At 39.0% G+C, this 21,848-nt stretch overlaps 1 protein-coding gene and 1 long non-coding RNA gene across 2 annotated transcripts; both read right to left on the minus strand.

Annotated features, from left to right (window-relative positions):
• Positions 1-650: 650 nt before the first annotated feature.
• LOC106166703 (beta-1,4-galactosyltransferase 4) lies at positions 651-11,601 on the minus strand. The gene is made up of 7 exons (XM_086997580.1): positions 11,142-11,601; positions 3,863-3,973; positions 2,974-3,097; positions 2,621-2,808; positions 1,682-1,804; positions 1,474-1,569; positions 651-1,084 (listed from the first exon to the last, which is right to left on the minus strand). The coding sequence occupies exons 3-7, from the start codon at positions 3,043-3,045 to the stop codon at positions 964-966; spliced, it is 600 nt and encodes a 199-aa protein (XP_086853706.1). The 5' UTR covers positions 3,046-3,097; positions 3,863-3,973; positions 11,142-11,601; the 3' UTR covers positions 651-963.
• A 40-nt stretch (positions 11,602-11,641) lies between these two features.
• LOC106179202 (uncharacterized) lies at positions 11,642-18,042 on the minus strand. Its single transcript, XR_015331400.1, has 2 exons — positions 17,823-18,042; positions 11,642-17,660 (listed from the first exon to the last, which is right to left on the minus strand). It is a non-coding gene; the product is annotated as an uncharacterized LOC106179202 (long non-coding RNA).
• Positions 18,043-21,848: the final 3,806 nt, after the last annotated feature.

A 21,848-nucleotide genomic window follows, 5' to 3' on the forward strand; every position in this document is an offset into this window, starting at 1 on the left:
ATGTGTGTGCTTAAAAAACTAGAAAGTAATATTCGCTTTGCCTCGACAATTATCTTCTCTATTTCGCTTAAAATTCAGCACCCTGTACTATATCTGTACCATCGTAATCCGATATGGGCTCGTTCATTTATTTATTTATTTATTTATATAATCATTGGTTAACATAATATTCTTTCTCTGTTATTCCATCTAACGTTAGCTAGGTTGAATGATTCTCATTTTAAGATTCTTGAATTGAACTTAAATAACCATGGGTTTCTCGGGTAGTAAAATTTCAGAAGTACTCAGGGCCATTTACAGGTACGCTTACACATTTTTCATGTTTCTAGGGTTGGGAGGCTAGAAGGTGATTTTGGTGGCTTCTGCACCATAAAAATTACAATAATGGACCCCCCCCCCTACTAAAAAATACAATCGTTATGTTGCAAAATGCGATAAAAAATCGTTGAAAGGTTAATGACAGATATAAAGCATACTAAAAGAATTTTTGTCGAGCGACAGGTAGCAGCGATATCCTTTTTTATTCTGATTTTCGTGTGTTGACCGATACTTCCGAATTCTCGAAATAGAGACAAGGGAAGTCAACAATGTTAAAACACATGCAACTGTGTAAACTTAGATTTTTTATAAAATTTAAACCGTGGCAAGCATGAAAGGCTTTTGTTTATTTATATTATACATATAAAACATAATGGTACATGTACTACATGTATAATGAAAAATCCGTTTTGTCCTGAAATTGACATTTTGTAGAAATTATAGTCTCAAACACGCCAAAATGTCGTCTGCGTGACATAGCCTTCGATGTGTTGTCGCTGTGCTTACTTGTACGTGACATGGCCGGGTCCCTTGGAGCATATATGAAAAAATCTTATGACAACTTATATTATTTTTCGTTGTTTTTGTATCGTTGTATATCTATTTGCCCAAAATTTTAAAAAATGTTTGTTAAAGAGTTCAAATTTAAACGACGACTAAAAGATGTGTGTATAACTTTGCATTAGTTGAGGAGAGCAGTCTGTAGGGTAAAGACGAGACGCCATCTTTTGCCTGCCGTTTCTTCGAGTCTTGCAAAAGAGCAATTCTGAAAGTACATTTGAAAAATTATATACCTGTGGTACATTTTGAAGAAATAGATACGAATAGATGGCTTTATGAAAATATAAAATTAATAGGAATTATTTACTAGTATGATAGTGTCCCTGAATTAATTACTATGCCATATACCATATGCACTAGTTAAACGTGAAAAGAAAGCCCGATAAACACTCCTGCCTACAGTGCTCAGCTACCGGACTCAAGTATAAATCAGTGGTGCCTTCATCATAAGCTGTAACCCCACAAGGCTAGTTGCTAAGCTCGTAAGTCACAGTGTGCGTTGGGCTTAAGTTTAGAAAACGAACTGAAATCGGTTTTTGACCGAGATTTCATTTGGTCTTAAAAGAACGATGTAAATGTATTATATGTGCCTACCTTCTGGGGTTCTTGTCCCTGCCACCGTGTATTAAGGACGTGTACCGACCCATGTCCGTTGGAACTCGCTCAAAACCCTTGGCTGAGGCCTTTAACCTTGGAGAAAATAAAATATGGTTAAGTATTAAACCACTTTGTTGTTGTAGAGTGATTTCAAAAAGGAAAATGATGTTGACATAAAGTGAGACTATGAATTTCTCTTTCTCACCTCTCTGCCATGTCGTCGTCCTCTCCGCCCCACCCCCAGAACTCGTTGGAGTAACCGTTCAGCTTCAGAAAGTCTTCACGAGGAAAATTCATCACTCCACCCACTAGAAAGGTGTACCTTGTTCTAGATAATAATAATAATAATAATAATAATAATAATAATAAATTAATAATAATAATAATAATAATAATAATAATAATAATAAATGACAGTTTTCTCTGTATACGTCTAAGCTTTTCAACCTGACATAACTAATACTAGAGCTCCTGACATGGCCTGGTTCTGCGCTTAAAAGCTACACGTTGCCTGCCTCATCATAGACCCCATTTCCAGAGATAAGATCGATCTACTTTAGATCGACCTAACTCTCTGGGGGTTCAGGCTAAATAGCTGTCAGCCGAGCGGACACGAAATTTAATTACCCCCTTACAGCTTGTAGTAGGCGGGACGGACATTTAAGCCGGATTATCTGACAGTAATCTAGTGAGACTCCCCGCGGGGACAGATCGATCTAAAAGCTCTGGGAATACAGCCATAGACATGGACTTACTCTATAATACAATTCAATATTTAACAAGAGTAAGGTCATTTTTGAAATGACTTCCAGTGCCTTGGTGAAGCCATTAATAATTTTCTGATTAAGTGCAATCTTTAATTTTCTCTATTAAAGTACTATTCTACAATGAGTCCAGTTCAGGCCATTTTTTTGCCTGAAATTATGGAGTCCTGTTATTCCAATAACACTAGTGGTCCGTGTACAGGGATAGCATGAAATGTAGAAATTAAAAGAACAAAAAATAGCTTTGGAATGCACTGATTGCATTGTAATTAACCTTAACTATTTAAATCATCATACTGGATATATTGAAATATTGGTATCGTTATTAACATTTATCACAGATATATCCAATGATATATAAGATAACATGGTGAGGTTACCGGTATTTATCCTGACTCGGCGCCGATGACATGTGTAAAGGAAGAGGATGGCATTTGTACGTGTTGCGATCGTCCTCCGGCACTAGATCCACGTCATGGAAGATGACGCACTGGAAATCGAAAAGCTTGGCGGCTTCTAGAAATCCGGCGTTCATAACACGCCCTTTGTTCCAGGTACCTACTCCTGCCTACGTTAGATAGATAGATAGATAGATATTTATTTTACAGCTCCTTCTCTTCTCTTTGTTCTCTCTCTCTCTCTCTCTCTCTCTGGTTATAATATTTTTTTCTCTCCCCCTTCTCTCTCTCTCTCTCTCTCTCTCTCTCTCTCTCTCTCTCTCTCTGGTTATTACCTGTTCTACCACAAATAACCTATAGTGCACCAGCTGTCTCTGTAATAACGGGTGGAGGTATCTGAGCTGCATTTTAAGATGTTGCAAACGATCACGATATGGGATGATAATTGCCACTTTATGTCTGAATAAAAATATAATAAACAAATCAATCAACACATGTTTAGACAAAATGCAATGATAAAAGGTATACCAGCATATGTTAACTAAACATTGTTTTATAACTATAGTCTTTGTCTGCAGTCTGGTGTATCAAGTGTTTCAGTTCAGTAGATGGTGGGTCAAAGCGTAGTGTATGTCTTTCTAGTCTATATCCTACAAAGACTCTACGATCGGATGGCCATGTGGTCACAGTTTCCACCTCAGGTGCCAGGGAGTCGAGAGCGTCAACACCCAGGCTGTCAAAAAAAATGACCAGGGCCCGTAGCTTGAAAGCATCGCGCATTGCGACCGAGCACACGAGTCTCGATTCCGTAACCCCCGTATGGGGCGTGTATGGGCGAGTTATGGAATCGAGACGTTTGCCCTCGATCACAATGCGCGATGCTTTCGAGTTACGGGTCCAGGCGTCCAATGTAAACCACGATACGCATGTCACTTTTTTTCTGTTTTTCACAAAAACTCTGTTATATCTGTAGATATTCATAGTATAAACTTTGCAACTCAGATCCGGGAGGGTCCGTGCAACAGAAAGTCCTCCATTTAGTTATAATGGTTAGGGTTAGCCTGATCTAAGTAGGTGAAAATCTAGGGCGAGGCTTACCTGTGCAAATGAAGGGGAAGCGGACTTTCTATCATGGGGGACTCTCTGTCACGTTACCGGCATTTGTCAACTGTAAAAGATAGCCGTATTAATTAAGACCTGTAGAAATGACAAGCATTCACCTACCTGGATTTACATTTAGAAGGCTTCCACTCCCCCCAAAGTCGACCTCTGGCATTGCTTTCTTCTGTTCATTTAGATCTGTTGACACGTTGAGATCAATACGGATGAGGCCCACTGTTACAAAAGGGAAAATATCATTTGTATTAAGTGCTACACGGACGAATCCAGAACGTTTATTGCCTGGTTTCCAAGCGGCTTTAAATATATAACGTCGACTTGTCTCAGGCTATCATAAAAACTTGTTTTACAACATTCTGAATCAATATGTGTTATATTTCATTGATTAATTTGAATCTATGAAATTAAGAATTTTAATTTTAAAAATAATTTTACAATTTATATTTTTCTATTTCCAAAATGGCTTCATTTATAAATAAACATAAATTTAACAAAGAGATAAACAGCCAGCGCTGTCGCCACCATTCGTGTTTTCGAAAATTCCTATTGCAAAAAGTTCATCAGACTGCATTTAGACGTATTGCTCCTTTCTAACAAAGAGGATTTGAAACATTTATACAGTATTTGGGCGATGATAGGCCTGTTTACAAAGTGGATAAAAAAATGCAACACTTCAAAAACAGACTGCAATGTTACAAAGTGTACGAAGTAACAAAATCTTTTCAAAAGTGTATTGTTACTTTTGGATGCCTACAAGAAAAACGCTACTTTTAAAACTTTTAAAGTAGCGTTTTTAGAAATGTGTGTAGTTATTTAAGAAATAAGACAACTTAGTATGACTGCTTTATGCGCGAGGTCAAATGGACAGATAGAAGGATGTAATAATAATAATAATAATAATAATATTTATTTCTTAAAACCGCACTACACTACCGTCTCAGTGCTGTTTACAGATAAAATTATCAGGATTACAACTAATTATATAGATAATAAAAGCTAAGGTAATAAAAATTAAAATAATTAATGCTGGTTAAAATAGTAATGGTCTGAACAATAAAACTTTTTTCTGCTAAAATGAGAAAATATTAATTAAAATACTGTGAAAATAAGAATGTTTTTAAGTCTTTTTTAAAAACCTCAACACTATCAATAGTCCGAATGTATGAGGGTAGTTGATTCCATAAAATAGGCGCTGCCATTGAAAATGCCCGGTGGCCATAGGTTTTGGTTGTTTTTTTTTATTATCATTTCTGATAAAACAAAGATTGGAGGTGGATCTGGTAGACCTGGTGAGAATGGGTGTACTTAGATGTAGCATCGAGTTAAAATATGAGAGGCATTCACCTCTGGTGAATTTAAAAACAAAAAGCAGTAATTTAAAAACAATTCTCTGTCGTACAGGAAGCCAATGTAGTTCGAATAAAATGGGTGAAATATTTGATCTGAGAGGGGTTTTGGGCAGTAGTCGTGCTGCAGCATTTTGGACAGATTGAAGTTTTTCAATTTGGTAGGTAGGAAGACCATATGTATATGCCGATTGAACCTTTGCAGAAAGTGGATGAGTATGCAGATAGTCAGTTAGCTGTGTTGCTACTAGGCGCTCCAGTACTTTTGAAAGAAATGAGAGGTTTGAGATGGGACGGTAGTTCTGCAGGTCGTTAGGGTCTGGCTTGCCTGTGGCCTTTTTTATGAGTGGTCTGATTAAAGTTTTCTTGAAGCATCCAGGGACTACGCCGCTTTGAAGAGATGTGTTGAAAAGCTTAGTAATGGAAGGTAGTAATTCTTCTATGCATTCCTTTGTGAGGTTAGTTGGAAGGATGTCCAATTCTGATGATTTTGGCTTAGCGGCATTTATCAGCTTTTTTATTAGTTCGGGAGTAGCGATGGTAAAACTCGGAGATGTAGAAGGATCAACTTCTTGTAGAGTGGAGTTGTTAATTCCGCTTTCAAAGGATTTTCGAAGTTTTTCTATTTTGTTGTTTAAAAAACTCCAGGAATACAGAATAAAGTTGCTCGTCAGAGTACAGTGTTGGTTTAATGGTTGTTGCTGATTTTTTAAAGCCGGTTAACTCCTCACCAATCATAAAAAGACTTTTGGAATCCACTTTGCGTTTTTTGTGGTAGTCAGATTTCAGTTGATCAGCACGGCGACAGTACTCTAGGCGTGAATTTGGCGATGGACTTCCAGACCAGTGTTGCGCCATTTACGCTCACATTTTCTAACTGATTTTCGCATCTCAGACAGTTCACTACAAAACCATGGCGCTGTTGACTTACTGCGAGTTACTCGAGTATTGACTGGAGCAAGTTCGTCGAGTATGGTGGTTATGGTGTTGTGATATGAGTGCAGAAGAGTGTCCACATCTTCTGAAGTAGTTTTTCCAATTGCATTGGTATCAGGTGGGAAGGAGTTAAAGGCAGACTGAAGCTTTGCTTTAAGAACATCAGAGTCAATTTCTTTCAGGTTTCTACGTGAAATCGTAGTTTTGACCGTAGGAGGACGAGCCACATTCAGACAGAATTCTATGAGACTATGGTCTGAATTCAAATAGTTTGTTGAGTCAGTTGAAAAGAGAAGATTATCTGATGCGCGAGTTATCAATAAGTCAAGAGTGTGCCCTTTTTGGTGAGTTGGGAAGATGATGTGCTGTTGAAGGTCTCTAGAAAATATAATTTCATTCAGAAGTGAAGCATCACGGGAATGAGAATTATCAACATGAATATTGAAATCCCCTGCGATTATGAGATGGCCTGGTTTTGGGACGACCTTTTCCAATAAGGTTGCAAATTCACTGAAGAAGTCCGAGGTCGGGTTGTTTGGAGGACGGTAGATGAGAAAAAATTGTAGTCCAAGTGTAGGCTGACAGACAATACTTCCCCTGGCATTTATGTCAATAAGGAAGTTCCTAGTGTGGGCCCATGCATTGTGAGCTGTACCTGTAAATGCCCCAAGGCTCATTTTCTTGGGTGAACAGAATTCTACTTGAAAATACATAGTATTAGCTATGGTAACAGTGCATACAGAACACTATGCCAGCTAAAGATTTGGTTACAATCCTTGTGCAGGAAACAGCAACTGTCCAAATATCACCAAACCAGTGTCCAAGCCTCTGTGGCATGGCAATCAATGGATTCCTGAACCATTTAAAAAGTGTTATATAAAAAATTGAGTGTCAATATAACTCCTTCTAGTTACAAAAATCACAAAACTAGGAGAGCCACAAACAGCCCGGGCAGCTCAGTCAGTGGCACCCCCTTTAGATGTACATGTAAGGTAAGTATAATGGCGCAGATGCTCAGATATAATGAACAAGGGAGCAAAGCTGTCAAATGTACATACAAAAACAGAAAATAAAAATGCAAAAAAAAAGGGGCAATTTGTCAATTTTGATGCAATAATAAATAATGCTTATAATATCGCCGTCAATCAACACTGAATTTTAATCATGCACAACAGGTAACATGGTCAATAACAGCAGCAGATCCAGAGATATTTTCTGACAGTATTCCAAATTATCTTTGTTGATCCATCCTCCATTTCTGATGGTCTTCCAACAGAAAAAAATAGATACCCGTCAATGTAAACTTTAAAAACTGACCGACATCTGGAAGACCCAGAAGACGGCCTCAATCCGCCCCTTCAATAAGATTACAGTTTCAGGACCATGAGAGTTCACATTCACATAATGAAAATCCCAATATTTGAAAAATGATGACAGTGCATAAAATAACATTACAGAATGTTTAAAGACATAAAAACCAATGCAACTGCTTATGTGGAAGTACAGAAAATGTGAGGAGCTTCAGGTGGATGGGAGTTGAAAATGCCAGTGTTTGAAAAATATTAAAAAGAAAACACAACAAAAATATTCCAATAAAGCTGCTATTCAAACTTTTAATCTTGCTGTATTAACATGATATGAATAACCCAGATGTGTTGGAGGGTAATAAAGCTGCTATTCAAACTTTTAATCTTGCTGTATTAATATGATATGAATAACCCAGATGTGCTGGAGGGTAATAAAGCACTGTTATTTATCTATAGCATTAATGTTGGCGTTACACAATTTTTTTTTCTTTTGTAAACTTATTTGCAATATTAAACAACATTTACCAGCATAATTATCACCGATTCATAATTATTGGACACAGTTACGAGAGCTTAACCTATGGGACTTTACTGGGAACTCTCAGCGTGTGTTTTATGTAATTTATTTAATGGGCACTTGAAAATTAATTAGGCAAGTGATTTAATAGTTCTGAATTTAGCTAGTGATTACCCAAGGGACAATTACATACCGCACTGACCACCATCCATAAACAGTAGCCCCATATAGCACTCTATAGAGCTGCATTGCTTCCAAAACAGTAAACAATCACACTGATTTTCCAACCCAAGCTGCACTTCAGTCCTATGAAACAGCGATGTCCAAAATAGGGTTTTCTTCAACTTTCATGCAATATAACATAATGCTTAACAGCATAATGACCATCAATTTTTAATAATAAAGTAAAAGTATCATGGATATCCAGAAAATGTGACATGGAAAGGTCTTCGAGGCCATGGAAGTTCAGAGTCACACCTTCAAAATGCCAAAATGTAAACAAGAGATAACTGTACTGAAATGATTTTCTTTCCACTTTCAACACCTTTTTTACATATAACAAAATGATCAATTTACTGTCATTTTTAAATGATCAATTAAGAAAATTGTTGCCATAGGAAAAATATCAATAGAACAATTCTAAATGTCCAAATTGCTTCATTCTGATATGCTGTACATGGTGAATTATTGAATCTGACAAACCGTAAAGATATCAGTTTATTTCCATTTTGACACTTTATTGCACAATACACAATAACAGGTTTACCATCATTTTCATATAATCAAGTAACAATATTGTTAAGATGCAGAAGATGTCAAGAGAACACCTTTACATATTTAATTTGTTCACGAATGAGATTGTTAACATGCCTAAGAATTAATTCTGAGGAAAAAACACTTATTTACAAAAAAAGGCATAACTTCACCAAAACTGAACCGATTGAGCTTATTTTCGAACTTAATCTGTATTTTAGTAAGACTGATCACCCCTGTGAATTTCAAGACAATTGGCCAATGTATATGCTGAAAAAAGTAAAAAAAACTGCATATCTTTCATAAAATTGGTCCGATCACGCTGCTTTTCGAACTTGACCTGCGTATTATGAATATTCATCAGTTCTGTAAGTTTTAAGCCAAAAGGTAAAACGGTATTTCACTTATCGTGTTATCGGTGTTGCACATATGCTGAAAAAAAGTGAAAAAACAGCATACCTTCCATAAAAATGGCCCAATCATGCTGATTTTCGAACTTGAACTGCGTATTATGAATATTCATCAGTTCTGCAAGTTTTAAGCCAAAAGGTAAAACGGTATTTCACTTATCGTGTTATCGGTGTTGCACATATGCTAAAAAAAATTAACAAAATAGCATAACTTCCATAAAAATGGCCCAATCATGCTGATTTTCGAACTTAACCTGTATCTTATGAATATTCATCATTTTTGTAAGTTTCAAGTCAAAAGGTAAAACGGTTTTTCACTTATCGTGTTATCGGTGAAAGTGCACGGCGACGACGACGGCGACGACAGACGCAGGTGGCGGCTAAATGTACAGACACATCTGTGTCTGTACATAAAAAGGCAATGTGAGATCTTAGGATATGGACTAACTAGTACTTCAATGAGCTATGAGACCATTGGCCGCTAACCTCTGACCTCTTAGCTCGAGATCTTTCCTGTTGTTGTACCGTAGTGTCTTTGATGTCACAGATGTTTTCAGAAGCAATTTTTGTAAGGTCATCCGCTATGGGCGGCCAAAAGTATGGGCGGCCAAAAGGGCAAAAATTCATGTCGTCGATTCAGTTATGTTTCGTCGATTCACTGCCTTCCCATCGATTCAGTTTCAAGTTTAAACGATCCTGTCATAAATTCAACATCTACTTTCGTCAATTCAACTGTCAAACATTTCTCATCTACGGTGTATTAAAACCAATGCTGTCACTATTTTCGTCGATCGTGTAACTATTCTCGTCGATCGTCTAATCTCGTCGATCGTCCAACTAATCTCGTCGATCGTGTAACTATTCTCATCGATCGTCTAATCTCGTCGATCGTGTAACTATTCTCATCGATCGTCTATTCTCGTCGATCGTCTCATCGATCGATCGCCAGAGGGCGCTGCGGTAGCACATTGGCCTATCACATGACTATCAAAATGGCAGACAACAAAATGATTGCTAGTGAAATAATAACATTTTCTCAACAATTTCAATTTTAGTTGTTAATAATTAAAAGATATTCGGTTGTAGGGACATTATTTTCTAGTTGTGCTTAACTCTGACCATGGCTGGCCGAGTTAAAAATTACCGCGTGATTGACAGACAGAAGCACGTGTTGCTACCGCAGCGCCCTCTGGCGATCGATCGATGAGACGATCGATGAGAATAGTTACACGATCGACGAGATTAGACGATCGACGAAAACAGTTTGACGATCGACGAGATTAGTTACACGATCGACGAAAATAGTGACAGCATTGGTTTTAATACACCATAGATGAGAAATGTTTGACAATTGAATTGACGAAAGTAGATGTTGAATTTATGACAGGATCGTTTAAACTTGAAACTGAATCGATGGGAAGGCAGTGAATCGACGAAACATAACTGAATCGACGACATGAATTTTTGCCCTTTTGGCCGCCCATACAAAAGGGTTGAGAAAATGTTCTTATTTCACTAGCAATCATTTTGTTGTCTGCCATTTTGATAGTCATGTGATAGGCCAATGTGCTACCGCAGCGCCCTCTGGCGATCGATCGATGAGACGATCGACGAGAATAGACGATCGATGAGAATAGTTACACGATCGACGAGATTAGACGATCGATGAGAATAGTTACACGATCGACGAGATTAGTTGGACGATCGACGAGATTAGACGATCGACGAGAATAGTTACACGATCGACGAAAATAGTGATAGCATTGGTTTTAATACACCGTAGATGAGAAATGTTTGACAGTTGAATTGACGAAAGTAGATGTTGAATTTATGACAGGATCGTTTAAACTTGAAACTGAATCGATGGGAAGGCAGTGAATCGACGAAACATAACTAAATCGACGACATGATTTTTTGCCCTTTTGGCCGCCCATAATCCGCCAAGACTGTGTCACAGCTCTCTTTCTCTCTCTCTCTCTCTCTCTTTCTCTCTCTCTCTCTCTCTCTCTCTCTCTCACACACACACACACACACTAACAACAACTAAAACTTTCCTCTTTCACCCTTCCACAAAGACACCCAGGCTTCCTATCTTGTAATATTTAGATCTCTCACCTAGCGTACTGGGATGTTCTGGACAGTCTTCCTCCACCGTTGGCTGAGTCTTTACGCTTTTGTCTTCCGCGGGATCGTTGTCGAATCCACCGCGGGTTGGGAAGTTCTTCTGGATATCAAGTAGTTTCTTCTGTAGCTGAACGCCACCAGGTCGCAATAAGTACAGCCCAGTGAGGAGTATCTGGGCACCCAACAGACAGTACAAGACGATAAACATGTGTTTTTGTGGCAGTCTAGCTCTGCGAGAGATTACTCGGACTGGTTCCATCCTGATATATATAATCAAATATGATTTTTAAAAATCAAGAAAGAATAAATTTGGTAACTGCTATGTTTGTATATTCTCCAGTTGTATCCCAGCTGACTCGGATGTGTCCGTGTAACAATTGCAGTGGTAGTGTGATACCAATCACTGAAAACACTGGTTTTTGTAAATCATATTGGTATCCTTACATCCGGGAACTACTGTTGCGGATCCCACACCAAACAAACAAACGACGGGAAATGTTCACACTTTATTTCACGCACACTGACATGGATATGGTGAAACTAAAAATAACAAAATAATGAAAGATAAATACCAAACTAATTATACAAAATACACAAATATAACATAAATTGAATACAAATATAAAAAGAAATAATAAATTAATCATAAGAAATGGAAATGTTGTGCAAATGATTAACAATAGAATTGAATACAATACGTACAGAGAAATGTGGCTTTCCCGTCCAAATGTTGATCCACAAATTTTGCCTACTAAAACTTCAGTCTCGACGACCTGAGCCTTCGCTCGTCAAATACAACGTGGCCGCGCCCAGAACTGCTGCATACAGTATTTATACAGAGCAAATGATTTGCATAATAATACAAAGCTGACCAGTGATACGATTGTAAACGCAAATTGTTGTCATAAGCGACAACACTCCCACTTAAACAAAAAAAAAAAAAAAAAAAAAAAAAATTAATTGTACAAACACACACACAAAAAATGCATTTATCTACCTCACTATATACTCAAACAAACACATATTCACTATATTATCTGTCACAAACAAACAAACAAAAATAAACAATATTACTTATTCTTATTCAAATTTACTTACAATTTATTGTTTAAACAATGCCACTTAAACAATATTGTAACAATATAACACATATCTTAATAGTCTACTTATTCTTATTCAAATTTACTTACAACTTATTGTTTAAACAATGTCACTTAAACAATATTGTAATAATATAACACATATCTTAACAATCTCCCTCTAAAAATACTAATTTTGTGATGGGTCTATTATAGCGAGACGATTTAGTACGAACCGTCGCGCTACGCACTAAGCTATCTCTCCCAATCTTAACATTTTCTACTACAGCTAGAGGCCATGAACCACGGGGCATAGAAGCATCAACAATAAGGACAAGGTCCCCCCTCTTTAAATTTCGCTTGATCTCCCGCCACTTGGGTCTAGACTGAAGCAAAGATAAATATTCCCTAGTCCATCGCTTCCAGAACTGGGAAACAAGAAATTGACAATGTCTCCACAACCGTGTATACGCATCTGCTATTTCAAAATCACCCCAAGGAAGAGAGGGATTGTTACGGAGTAGTAACAGATGGTTAGGAGTAAGAGCGTCACAGTCATTTGAGTCAGTGCTGACTTTTGTCATGGGTCTTCCATTTATAATGCTTTCGCACTCACATAAAATTGTTTGTAATACCCAATCAGATAATGACTTGGTAGACACATTTGACAACAGTGCTGTCAGTATTTTTCTGACAGTTCTTATCATGCGTTCCCAGATCCCTCCATGATGGGATGCATGTGGGGGGTTAAAATTCCACTCGACGCCTCTGCGTCTTGTTTCCCTAAGTATTTTACTCTTGTCGAGCTGACGTAAGCTTCGCGCTAGCTCACTTTGAGCACCAATAAAATTCGTGGCATTGTCACTATAAAGTTTGGAAGGACATCCTCTTCTCGCGACAAAACGGAAAAACCCATTGAGAAACGCGTCTGTACTCAAATTTTCCAACACCTCAATATGCAACGCCCGTGTTTTGAAGCAAGTAAAAATGCATCCATAACGCTTTACGTCAGAACGTCCTACTTTCACAACAAGGGGCCCGAAAATATCGATGCCGACAATATCAAAAGGAGGCCCCCCTGCGCTACACCTGTCCTCGGGCAAATCCGCCATTTTCTGCGACATAGGTAACGCGTAGAGCTTTTTGCAGATTACGCAGTTTTTGACGATTTTCTTCACCAAATTTCTTCCATCAACTATCCAGTACTTCCGACGGACAATACTATGGGTCCACTCAGTTCCCATATGTGCTCCACCGTGAAAGTCGCGAATGATTGAAGAGCAAATTTTGTGAGATCTGGGCAAAATGGGGGGCTGTTTACATGCTAATGATGAATGAATAAGCCGACCGCCAACAACTAAAATCCCGTCCTTCACAATAGGAGATAACTTGTAGATTGCACTCGATCGCGAAATAACGCCGGACTCACTCAAAGATTGAATTTCACGACCGAATACTTCGCTTTGGACTGCTCTGAAAATGGAATCTTCAGCTTCTTTCAACTCGGATGCCGTTACGTTCGTTTTTATGATGTCTTTTCCACGAAGATGTCTTTTGAATCGTAAAAGCCATGCCACAGTTTTGCAAAGCTTGTAAAAACTGGAATAATGATTCCATAACTTTTGTAAAGGTGAGACATCTCTTTCGGATACAGCTTCCTCAAGTTGTTCACTGACAGTGCATGTGTGGATTTCAAGATCATTAGAAATGTCCCGAGAAGACTTTGGGCAGGACCATTTTGATCTGAATTCCGATAAAAACGCGGGACCCTTCATCCAAATTTCAGACATTTCATCAACATTGCTTCCTCGCGATAAAATATCGGCTGGATTGGATTTGCCGGGAATCCGTCGCCATTGTTGCACACTGGTATTTTGTCTTATGTAAGACACCCTATTTGCCACGAACGTTTTGAAACGCTTAGTTTCATTTGCAATATAAGCCAACGCGACCTCACTATCACTCCAAAATGTAGTAGGCAACAAAGATACATCCATTTCTTCGCGGATTAACCGATCAAGGTCAACAGCGACAACACATGCAGTAAGTTCCAGTCTCGGTATAATGACTTGCTTTAAAGGCGCTAATCTGCTTTTAGCTACCAATAACGCAATACGGATTTTGCCATCACTACAGACTGATCGAAGGTATGCACAAGCTCCGTAAGCCTTTTCACTAGCATCACAAAAAATGTGCACCTCGGAAGCATAACTCGTCTCTGAAATAACACACCTTGGAAAATGAAGAGTGTGTAAATCTTTCAAAGATTCAATCCAACGTTGCCATTCAAGACTCAAGTAACCAGGCACCGGTGTGTCCCATCCTTCGCGCAACCGCGTTACCTTTTGAAATATCATTTTACCGCGTGTGATGACAGGAGATATCAATCCAAGAGGATCATACATCGAGGCAACTGTACTGAGAATGATACGCTTGGTAACAATCGCGCTTTCTTTGAGTCTGAAGATGTAATAGAAATAATCAGGCATGACTTCCCATTTAATCCCGAGAGCTTTTGCATGAGAATCGAACGCTAATTCTTTCACCTCTTTAGCTCTGTCATCAACAGGAATAGCTTTATTTAATTCGAAGTCATTTACTACGAATTGAGTGAGATCGAATCCGCCGCGGCTCACCGCGCGTTTTGTGCCTTCAATGACCTCACGAGCCTCTTTTCTGGTTTTCACGGATTTGAGCAAATCATCGACATAAAAAGATTTCAACACGGTGTTTCTGATCAATTCTGTGACTTCATGGTCTTTTACTGTGCGTCTTAGAGCATAACAGCTTGCGCTCCCTGACCACTTTCCACCAAACAAATGGACGCGCATGCGATAGTGAACAAGATTTTCCCCGTCGCGCCATAAGAATCTGAGCGAATTTCTATCGCATTCGGGCACCATAACTTGATAGTACATGGCCTTGATGTCCGCCATTATCGCGTATTTATGTTGACGAAATCGTAACAAAATACCTAACAGCTTGTTTATGAAATCTGGGCCTTGTTTGGTCTGAGAATTTAGACTAACACCCTGACATTTGCACGCACAATCATAAACAACTCGCAATTTCTCAGGTTTTGAGGGATTCAAAACATGTCTGTGCGGAATATACCATACTGTGCCGTCGCGCAGATCAATTTCATCATCTGGGACTTTCTCAACATAACTATCGGAAATCAAATCCAATATGTTGTCGTGATATTTTTCGTATAACCCGTCTTTCTCCAGCTTACGTTCTAAACTGTGTAAGCGGTCGAGCGCCACGTTCTTGTTATACGGAAATTTCGGACACCCTGTTTTCCACGGTATCGGTAACACGTAATGACCGTTCTCCTCACTAACAGTCGATTCCCACAGGGCCAAAACTTCTCTATCTTCTTGCGAGAAAGAAACCGCGCTCTCATTTTCGAGTCGCCATAAATTCTCAATATTTTCTTCAACCGAGAGAAAATTGACTGAAATGTCAGATGCCAACTTTTCATTCAACGGGCCGTTCAATGTCCAACCTAAACGCGAACGAGACGCGTAAAGTTTCAAATTTCCGCTTTCATCGCAACGCGTCTCTAACGGCATGATCAAATGCGCGTTGTCCATTCCAATAATAATATCTGCGTGACCCGACTCTGTGTTACTGAAAGGTATATCTTTCAAATACGGATACGCACCAGTATTAACTCGCGAATTCGCTCGCACACGAATTTGTGGGATAACTAACACATTTGACAAACAATAGGAGACATTCAAATCATGAACAGGTGACACCTGAAATGACACAATGTGAGATTTTGTACTTTGTGAACAACTCAACGTGTTCATTTGATAGTTCAAGCTTTGTGAGTGTTTGAGAGAAAGTTCATTTGCAAGACGTTCAGAAATAAATGTTGAAGTAGAACCATTGTCCAAAAGAGCGGAGGCTATCACGTGTCCGTTTACTCTGACGGACACAATGGGCAGATTCACATGATTGGAATTAGAGTGAACACTAGCGTTCGTCACGGTGTCTGAAATGCCATTACTTGCGGTTTTGGAGGACGACTTCTCACTTTGACCGAAATGAATAAACTTTGAGTGCTTACGTCCACATCCTGGCACAGTACACATAGTATTTTTCCGACAATCTTTAGCAAAATGTCCAGCTGAAAAACAATTGTGACACAAGCGATTTTGCTTTATGATATCAAAACGAGCTTGAACGCTTTTTGCTTTGAAGACCTCACAATGAAACAAATCATGCGGCTGATGACAGACAACACATGGAGGGAGATCACGCTGAACAGGGGGTTCAAAAGGGGGGTCAATGGGCCCTTGGGCGGTATAAGTAAAAGTACTAGATGACTTACGGCCAGGATGATATACAGGACTGTCCCCATAAACCGAGTCATTGGCCTCTGTTGCTTGTTGTGACACAAAATCTACAAATTGTGAGAATGTGGGATACCTTTTCTCAACACTTTTAATTTTGAGTGCTTTATGTCGCCATTTGTCTACTATCTTTACTCTACACCTTTTCACAATATCTAAGATTGTTTTTTGATTCTCAACCTCACTTAGCATGTCTAACTTTTCCAAAGTGACACTAGCAACTTGCAAATCATCTGCCAATTTTTGTAATTCATCTGGCGTATTTACATTTTTGCCTGATTTGAGATCATTAATAATTCGCTGGGCTACTAAGTGATCATTACCAAATCTGGCCTTCAAAATTTCCCGTGCTTTATCATAACCCGATTCCCCAATTAGAACACAATTTTTTATTGCATCTTTGGCAGCACCAGACGTATATTGCAATAACCTGGTCAACTTGACACTTTTATCATCAATTTTGCTGTCAATAGTTTCGTCAAATACTGCACAAAAGCTATAGAAATCAGATGGATTTCCAGAAAATGTGTCTATTTCTGCTTTTGGTAATGAAAGTAAATTGATAAGTTTTTGCTCAGATAATTGTTCAGATTCACTTTCTGGTTTTAGACTTTTCATGTAAGTAACACCTGCTCCAATACCTCTTATGTAGCTATCTTGTACCTGAGAAAACCAAGCTTCACTGGTTTCAATGTCAGAGTCAGTTTCAAGTAGAGAATGATACGCATCATGACAGTTTTCAAAGCTTGTAAACACTTCTTTCAACTTACTAACGTTTGCGTCGACAGTCTTTGGTTCATCCGCGGCTATAGCACGCTCTATCACCCCAATCACTCGTGTAACAGCGCCCTTCCGTGCCCTACGTGCGAGTCGCAGCTTCTCGATTTCTTGATCCTTGCTTTCACTCATATTGTAGTTTCTTACATGGAGATGGTGTCGTCTTAGGGGAATTCAGTTGTCCAATGTCTAGATTTCTCTTTTCACTGTTGCGGATCCCACACCAAACAAACAAACGACGGGAAATGTTCACACTTTATTTCACGCACACTGACATGGATATGGTGAAACTAAAAATAACAAAATAATGAAAGATAAATACCAAACTAATTATACAAAATACACAAATATAACATAAATTGAATACAAATATAAAAAGAAATAATAAATTAATCATAAGAAATGGAAATGTTGTGCAAATGATTAACAATAGAATTGAATACAATACGTACAGAGAAATGTGGCTTTCCCGTCCAAATGTTGATCCACAAATTTTGCCTACTAAAACTTCAGTCTCGACGACCTGAGCCTTCGCTCGTCAAATACAACGTGGCCGCGCCCAGAACTGCTGCATACAGTATTTATACAGAGCAAATGATTTGCATAATAATACAAAGCTGACCAGTGATACGATTGTAAACGCAAATTGTTGTCATAAGCGACAACAACTACCATGGTCCCTTAACCTTTCTTCTCCCTATTCTTAATGGTTTTTGCAGGTGATTTAGGGAGGGGCGCACTGCCTGCAGCTTTGACAGGTGGATTATTACATAATTAAGTGAAAAATGTCAATGTGACACGGTTGTTACTCACATACCAGGGAGTCTTTTTACCACTTCCTGGTTAGCTACAGCACGATCAAGTGGGCAGCACTGTATAGAAGTATTAGACCAGGAGGTGAACCGTACCTGTACTCAGGAAATCTTTAGAATAACAACTGTCTGTACCAGCTATACAGGTCTAATTGATTCGCGTTTTGTTGTGTTTGAAAGGTGTTTACTATTTTCAAGTCCTAGCTCCATGACGCAACCGTTGTAGGCAACGTCTGTAAATTGTTGTTAGATAATACATGTATATTCCCTTGGCATAAAAGCTTCACCCTAATGAATGATGTAAAATGTGAAACAATTCATAAACCAGTGCTTTTTAATTCTAGAGGATTTTTTTCCATAAAATTTAACTGATTGTACAACCAACGAGTAAATTGATCATAGCAAAAAAATCAAAGTCACATTTTATAATTTTACACAATATCCTCTGGATTGGAGAACGCACTTGTGCACGGAGCCCAAAGGCTCTGTAGAGTTTGCAGAGTGATGGCGCTCCACATACGGTGAAAAGGCATCCAATATATCCGTCCTTACGCTTCAGGGGCGGATTGAGGCTGTCTTCTGGGTCTTCTGGAAGACGGTCAGAATTTCAAGTTTACATTGACAGGTATCTAATTTTTTGCTGTCGGAAGACGGTCAAAAATGGAGGATGGATCAACAAAGATAATTTGGAAGACTGTAAGAAAATATCTCTGGATCCACCCCTGCGCTTGATGGCCAAACAGTGTCCAATCAATCCTACTGAAATCAAACACCGGTATGAAAGAATGAAGAGACCAAATAACCAATGGCCAGATGACCTAACGATGCAATTTACGATATTTTCACCCACGCACGTTATCCGTGAATGCCACCGTCCATCTCTGACCGCGTCCAACGTGCTAAATCCTCCTCCCAGACTGGGGCAAGAATATCCAACGTCTGTCGCTGTCTCAGCGGTCACGTGCACTACTTATTTGGATATAAACCCCACAGTCCTGTCAAACTTAAAATACAGTCATCTGGTCTTCTTATTAAGGTTTTATTTTAATTATTTAATCATCTTTGCATCCTGGAGGGGTTAAGCCAACTCTCCTACCAGTAAAAATATAGGTCTGCATTTTAATTTCATTGAAATACAGGCCTACCCAACTACCAGACTCGGCACCTACGGATCCAGAATAAACCGGTATATCATACCACACTACCCGTTTTCAAGGTGTGTGTCAGATCGCATTACAGAGTATCATACCCCATCACAAATTTTGTAAGCCTACCTGTCATCCGGGTATCGCGCCTCGTTTTCGTCAAGTAGGAGTCGTATGAATACAACAACATGGAAATCGGCAATCCTCGGCTCATTCCGCAAGCTCCATACTATTGTCGAGTGCGGAGACATCGGAGTAGTTCCGAGTGACAACATGGCGACAGACGACTCACTGAATCTCGCCCAGAAAATATTTAACCCCCGACAGAATATGCTTCCGCTATCAAAATTAGGTCTACTTTTCTAAATGAATATATAAGTTTGCAAGTTCTTATTTACAAAACATCATTGGCTATGCTCGAACCTAAATTTTATGTTAAAAATTGCGGTATTGTCAGATTTTTAGCATAAACAGGGAAAATTGCAGCAGCGCATGAATCTAGATGAGATGCACTTCTTTCCAACCCCGCTTTAAAGCACTCTCCTGTCAAAAGACAATAGGTGGCGCCGTGCTTTATTTCGTGTAAAGTCACGTCATCCACGAATGCGTTCCACGCACCAATGCACAGGGTTAATTACTCGTGCTTTAAGCCAGATAAAACACTCGGCGCTGAGCTTTACGCGAAATAGAGCAGATAATTGTCTCGGCTTCGCCTCGCCAGTTATCTGCTCTATTTCGCGTAAAGCTCAGCGCCTCGTACTTTATCTATACCTAGGATCATCGCTATCACATCGCGCACCAGGCAAAATCGGTGTGGTGGCTGATACTCTGTAATGCGATCTGACACACACCTTGAAAACGGGTAGTGTGGTCTGATATACCGGTTTATTCTGGATCCGTAGGTGCCGAGTCTGGTAGTTGGGTAGACCTGAAATATGTGTGTGTGCAGATTTAAGTTTTACTGTCATATGATTTCCATGGGTTATGTCTTTCTTCTCCCTAGTAGTCTGTACTTAAATCACGAATTATCAGCCGCGTCGGTGTTCAATATGGAAGTCTTGGTGTTGTTTGGAAGTGCTTTGACTGGTTGTTTAGTCAAAGTTTGTTTTATTTTGCAAATTCCCTGTCGTCAGCTGAGTCATGGCCATTAACTCGAGCCCCCAGGTAAGTTTCCTATTTCACAGAAGTCTTTCTCTGCTGCCAATGTACTTCATCACCGCAATAGATAGAAAAAAAGCTTACAATAACACCAGTCGATTTATTTATTGTACGCACACACGCTAGTACAAAGATGAAATTTTCCTTAGTTGACACAGCACCTCGAGGCCATGCTTATTTACTATTTCGTGCAATATACCTGTTGTTTTCAGAACGGTTACTCCCTCCAACTCACTTCAAAAACAACGTGAATATAAAAAAGTATTTTTTTTCTTCTACTTATTATTACTTGTTCTTCTACATGCAATCGTTGACGACCTCATATCTACTTTAAAAAATATTAGACTTAAGTTTTGCAATGAATGACAGGGGAGACCGGGGCTAGTTGGACCCCGGGGTAAGTTGCCCCCCCCCATCATTCTCTTTAATAAAGTTCCTTTAAGATGCTAAATTATTTCATTTGGGCTCACTGCCGACGCTTTCTTAGCACTATTGGATACGGTCACTTTACAAAATGATGTGATCAGATCTTTTACCCCATAGTTACTTTGTCATAAATTGATGGGGGGCCAACTTACCCCAGGGTCCAACTAGCCCCGGTCTCCCCTACGCTGTGCTTTAGAATCTTTTCAGCCGAAAAATTCTATTTTCTTCCTTTCTACTTAGTCTAAACTTATTAACTCAGTATATCAACCCTCTGCTTATTCATCGCAAAAAAAATCAGTTCAATTAGCCCCAAACTCAGTTTTACTACTGCTCTCTTCGCCCTGTACTTCTTCGTGTGTCAAGGCGATATATTTAAGAATATGAGTGCATTAATAATGTGGTGACATTTGAATTTATTTTTGCCGGAGGATGGTGTTAATTGGCTGACAAAACACAAACTACTTATCACATACAATACTGATTTTATCTATGTTAATACTCATAATAAACCCACTGTCATAAGATGAGAAATATTTTCGCGTTACTGTACTTATATTTCTAATCGCTTCCGTAAAACTAGGTTACAAATAGGTCACAAATGCCATGCGTTGTCCGTATGGTGCCCTATATATACCTGGGGCACAAAATTGGCTATTTTTCATTATTTTTATTCTACTGTCGCTAGAATTTTTGTATGAACTTAAATAATCCTGGATCCGCCCCTGTGCTTAGTGGACGAACCAGCAGGTGTTGCAACCGTCACGGCAACTCAACCTTAGCTTCATAATCAACCCACCCCTAAACAGAAATGAACGCATACCTCAGTGAAATGACAGACGCAGAGCGTGTCCTTTCTTTTTCGGCTCCCTGTCAAATTTTCATGACAAAGTATGCCAAGGAAAGCAGTGCTATATTGTTTTCCCTCGCCCCCCCCCCC

Source organism: Lingula anatina, chromosome 10 (assembly GCF_051362555.1).
Source record: "Lingula anatina isolate TDL-2025a chromosome 10, LinAna3.0, whole genome shotgun sequence".
Taxonomy (NCBI): Eukaryota; Metazoa; Brachiopoda; class Lingulata; order Lingulida; family Lingulidae; genus Lingula; species Lingula anatina.

What these genes read in the sequence shown, in the direction of transcription:
- LOC106166703 (XM_086997580.1), bottom strand. Translation starts at nt 3,045, where the DNA reads ATGCAGCTCAGATACCTCCACCCGTTATTACAGAGACAGCTGGTGCAC. An exon ending in GACGACGACATGGCAGAGAG is followed by an intron (nt 1,570 to 1,681) that starts GTGAGAAAGAGA and finishes ATTTTCTCCAAG; the next exon opens with GTTAAAGGCCTCAGCCAAGG. An exon ending in AGGGACAAGAACCCCAGAAG is followed by an intron (nt 1,085 to 1,473) that starts GTAGGCACATAT and finishes ATGTACTTTCAG; the next exon opens with AATTGCTCTTTTGCAAGACT.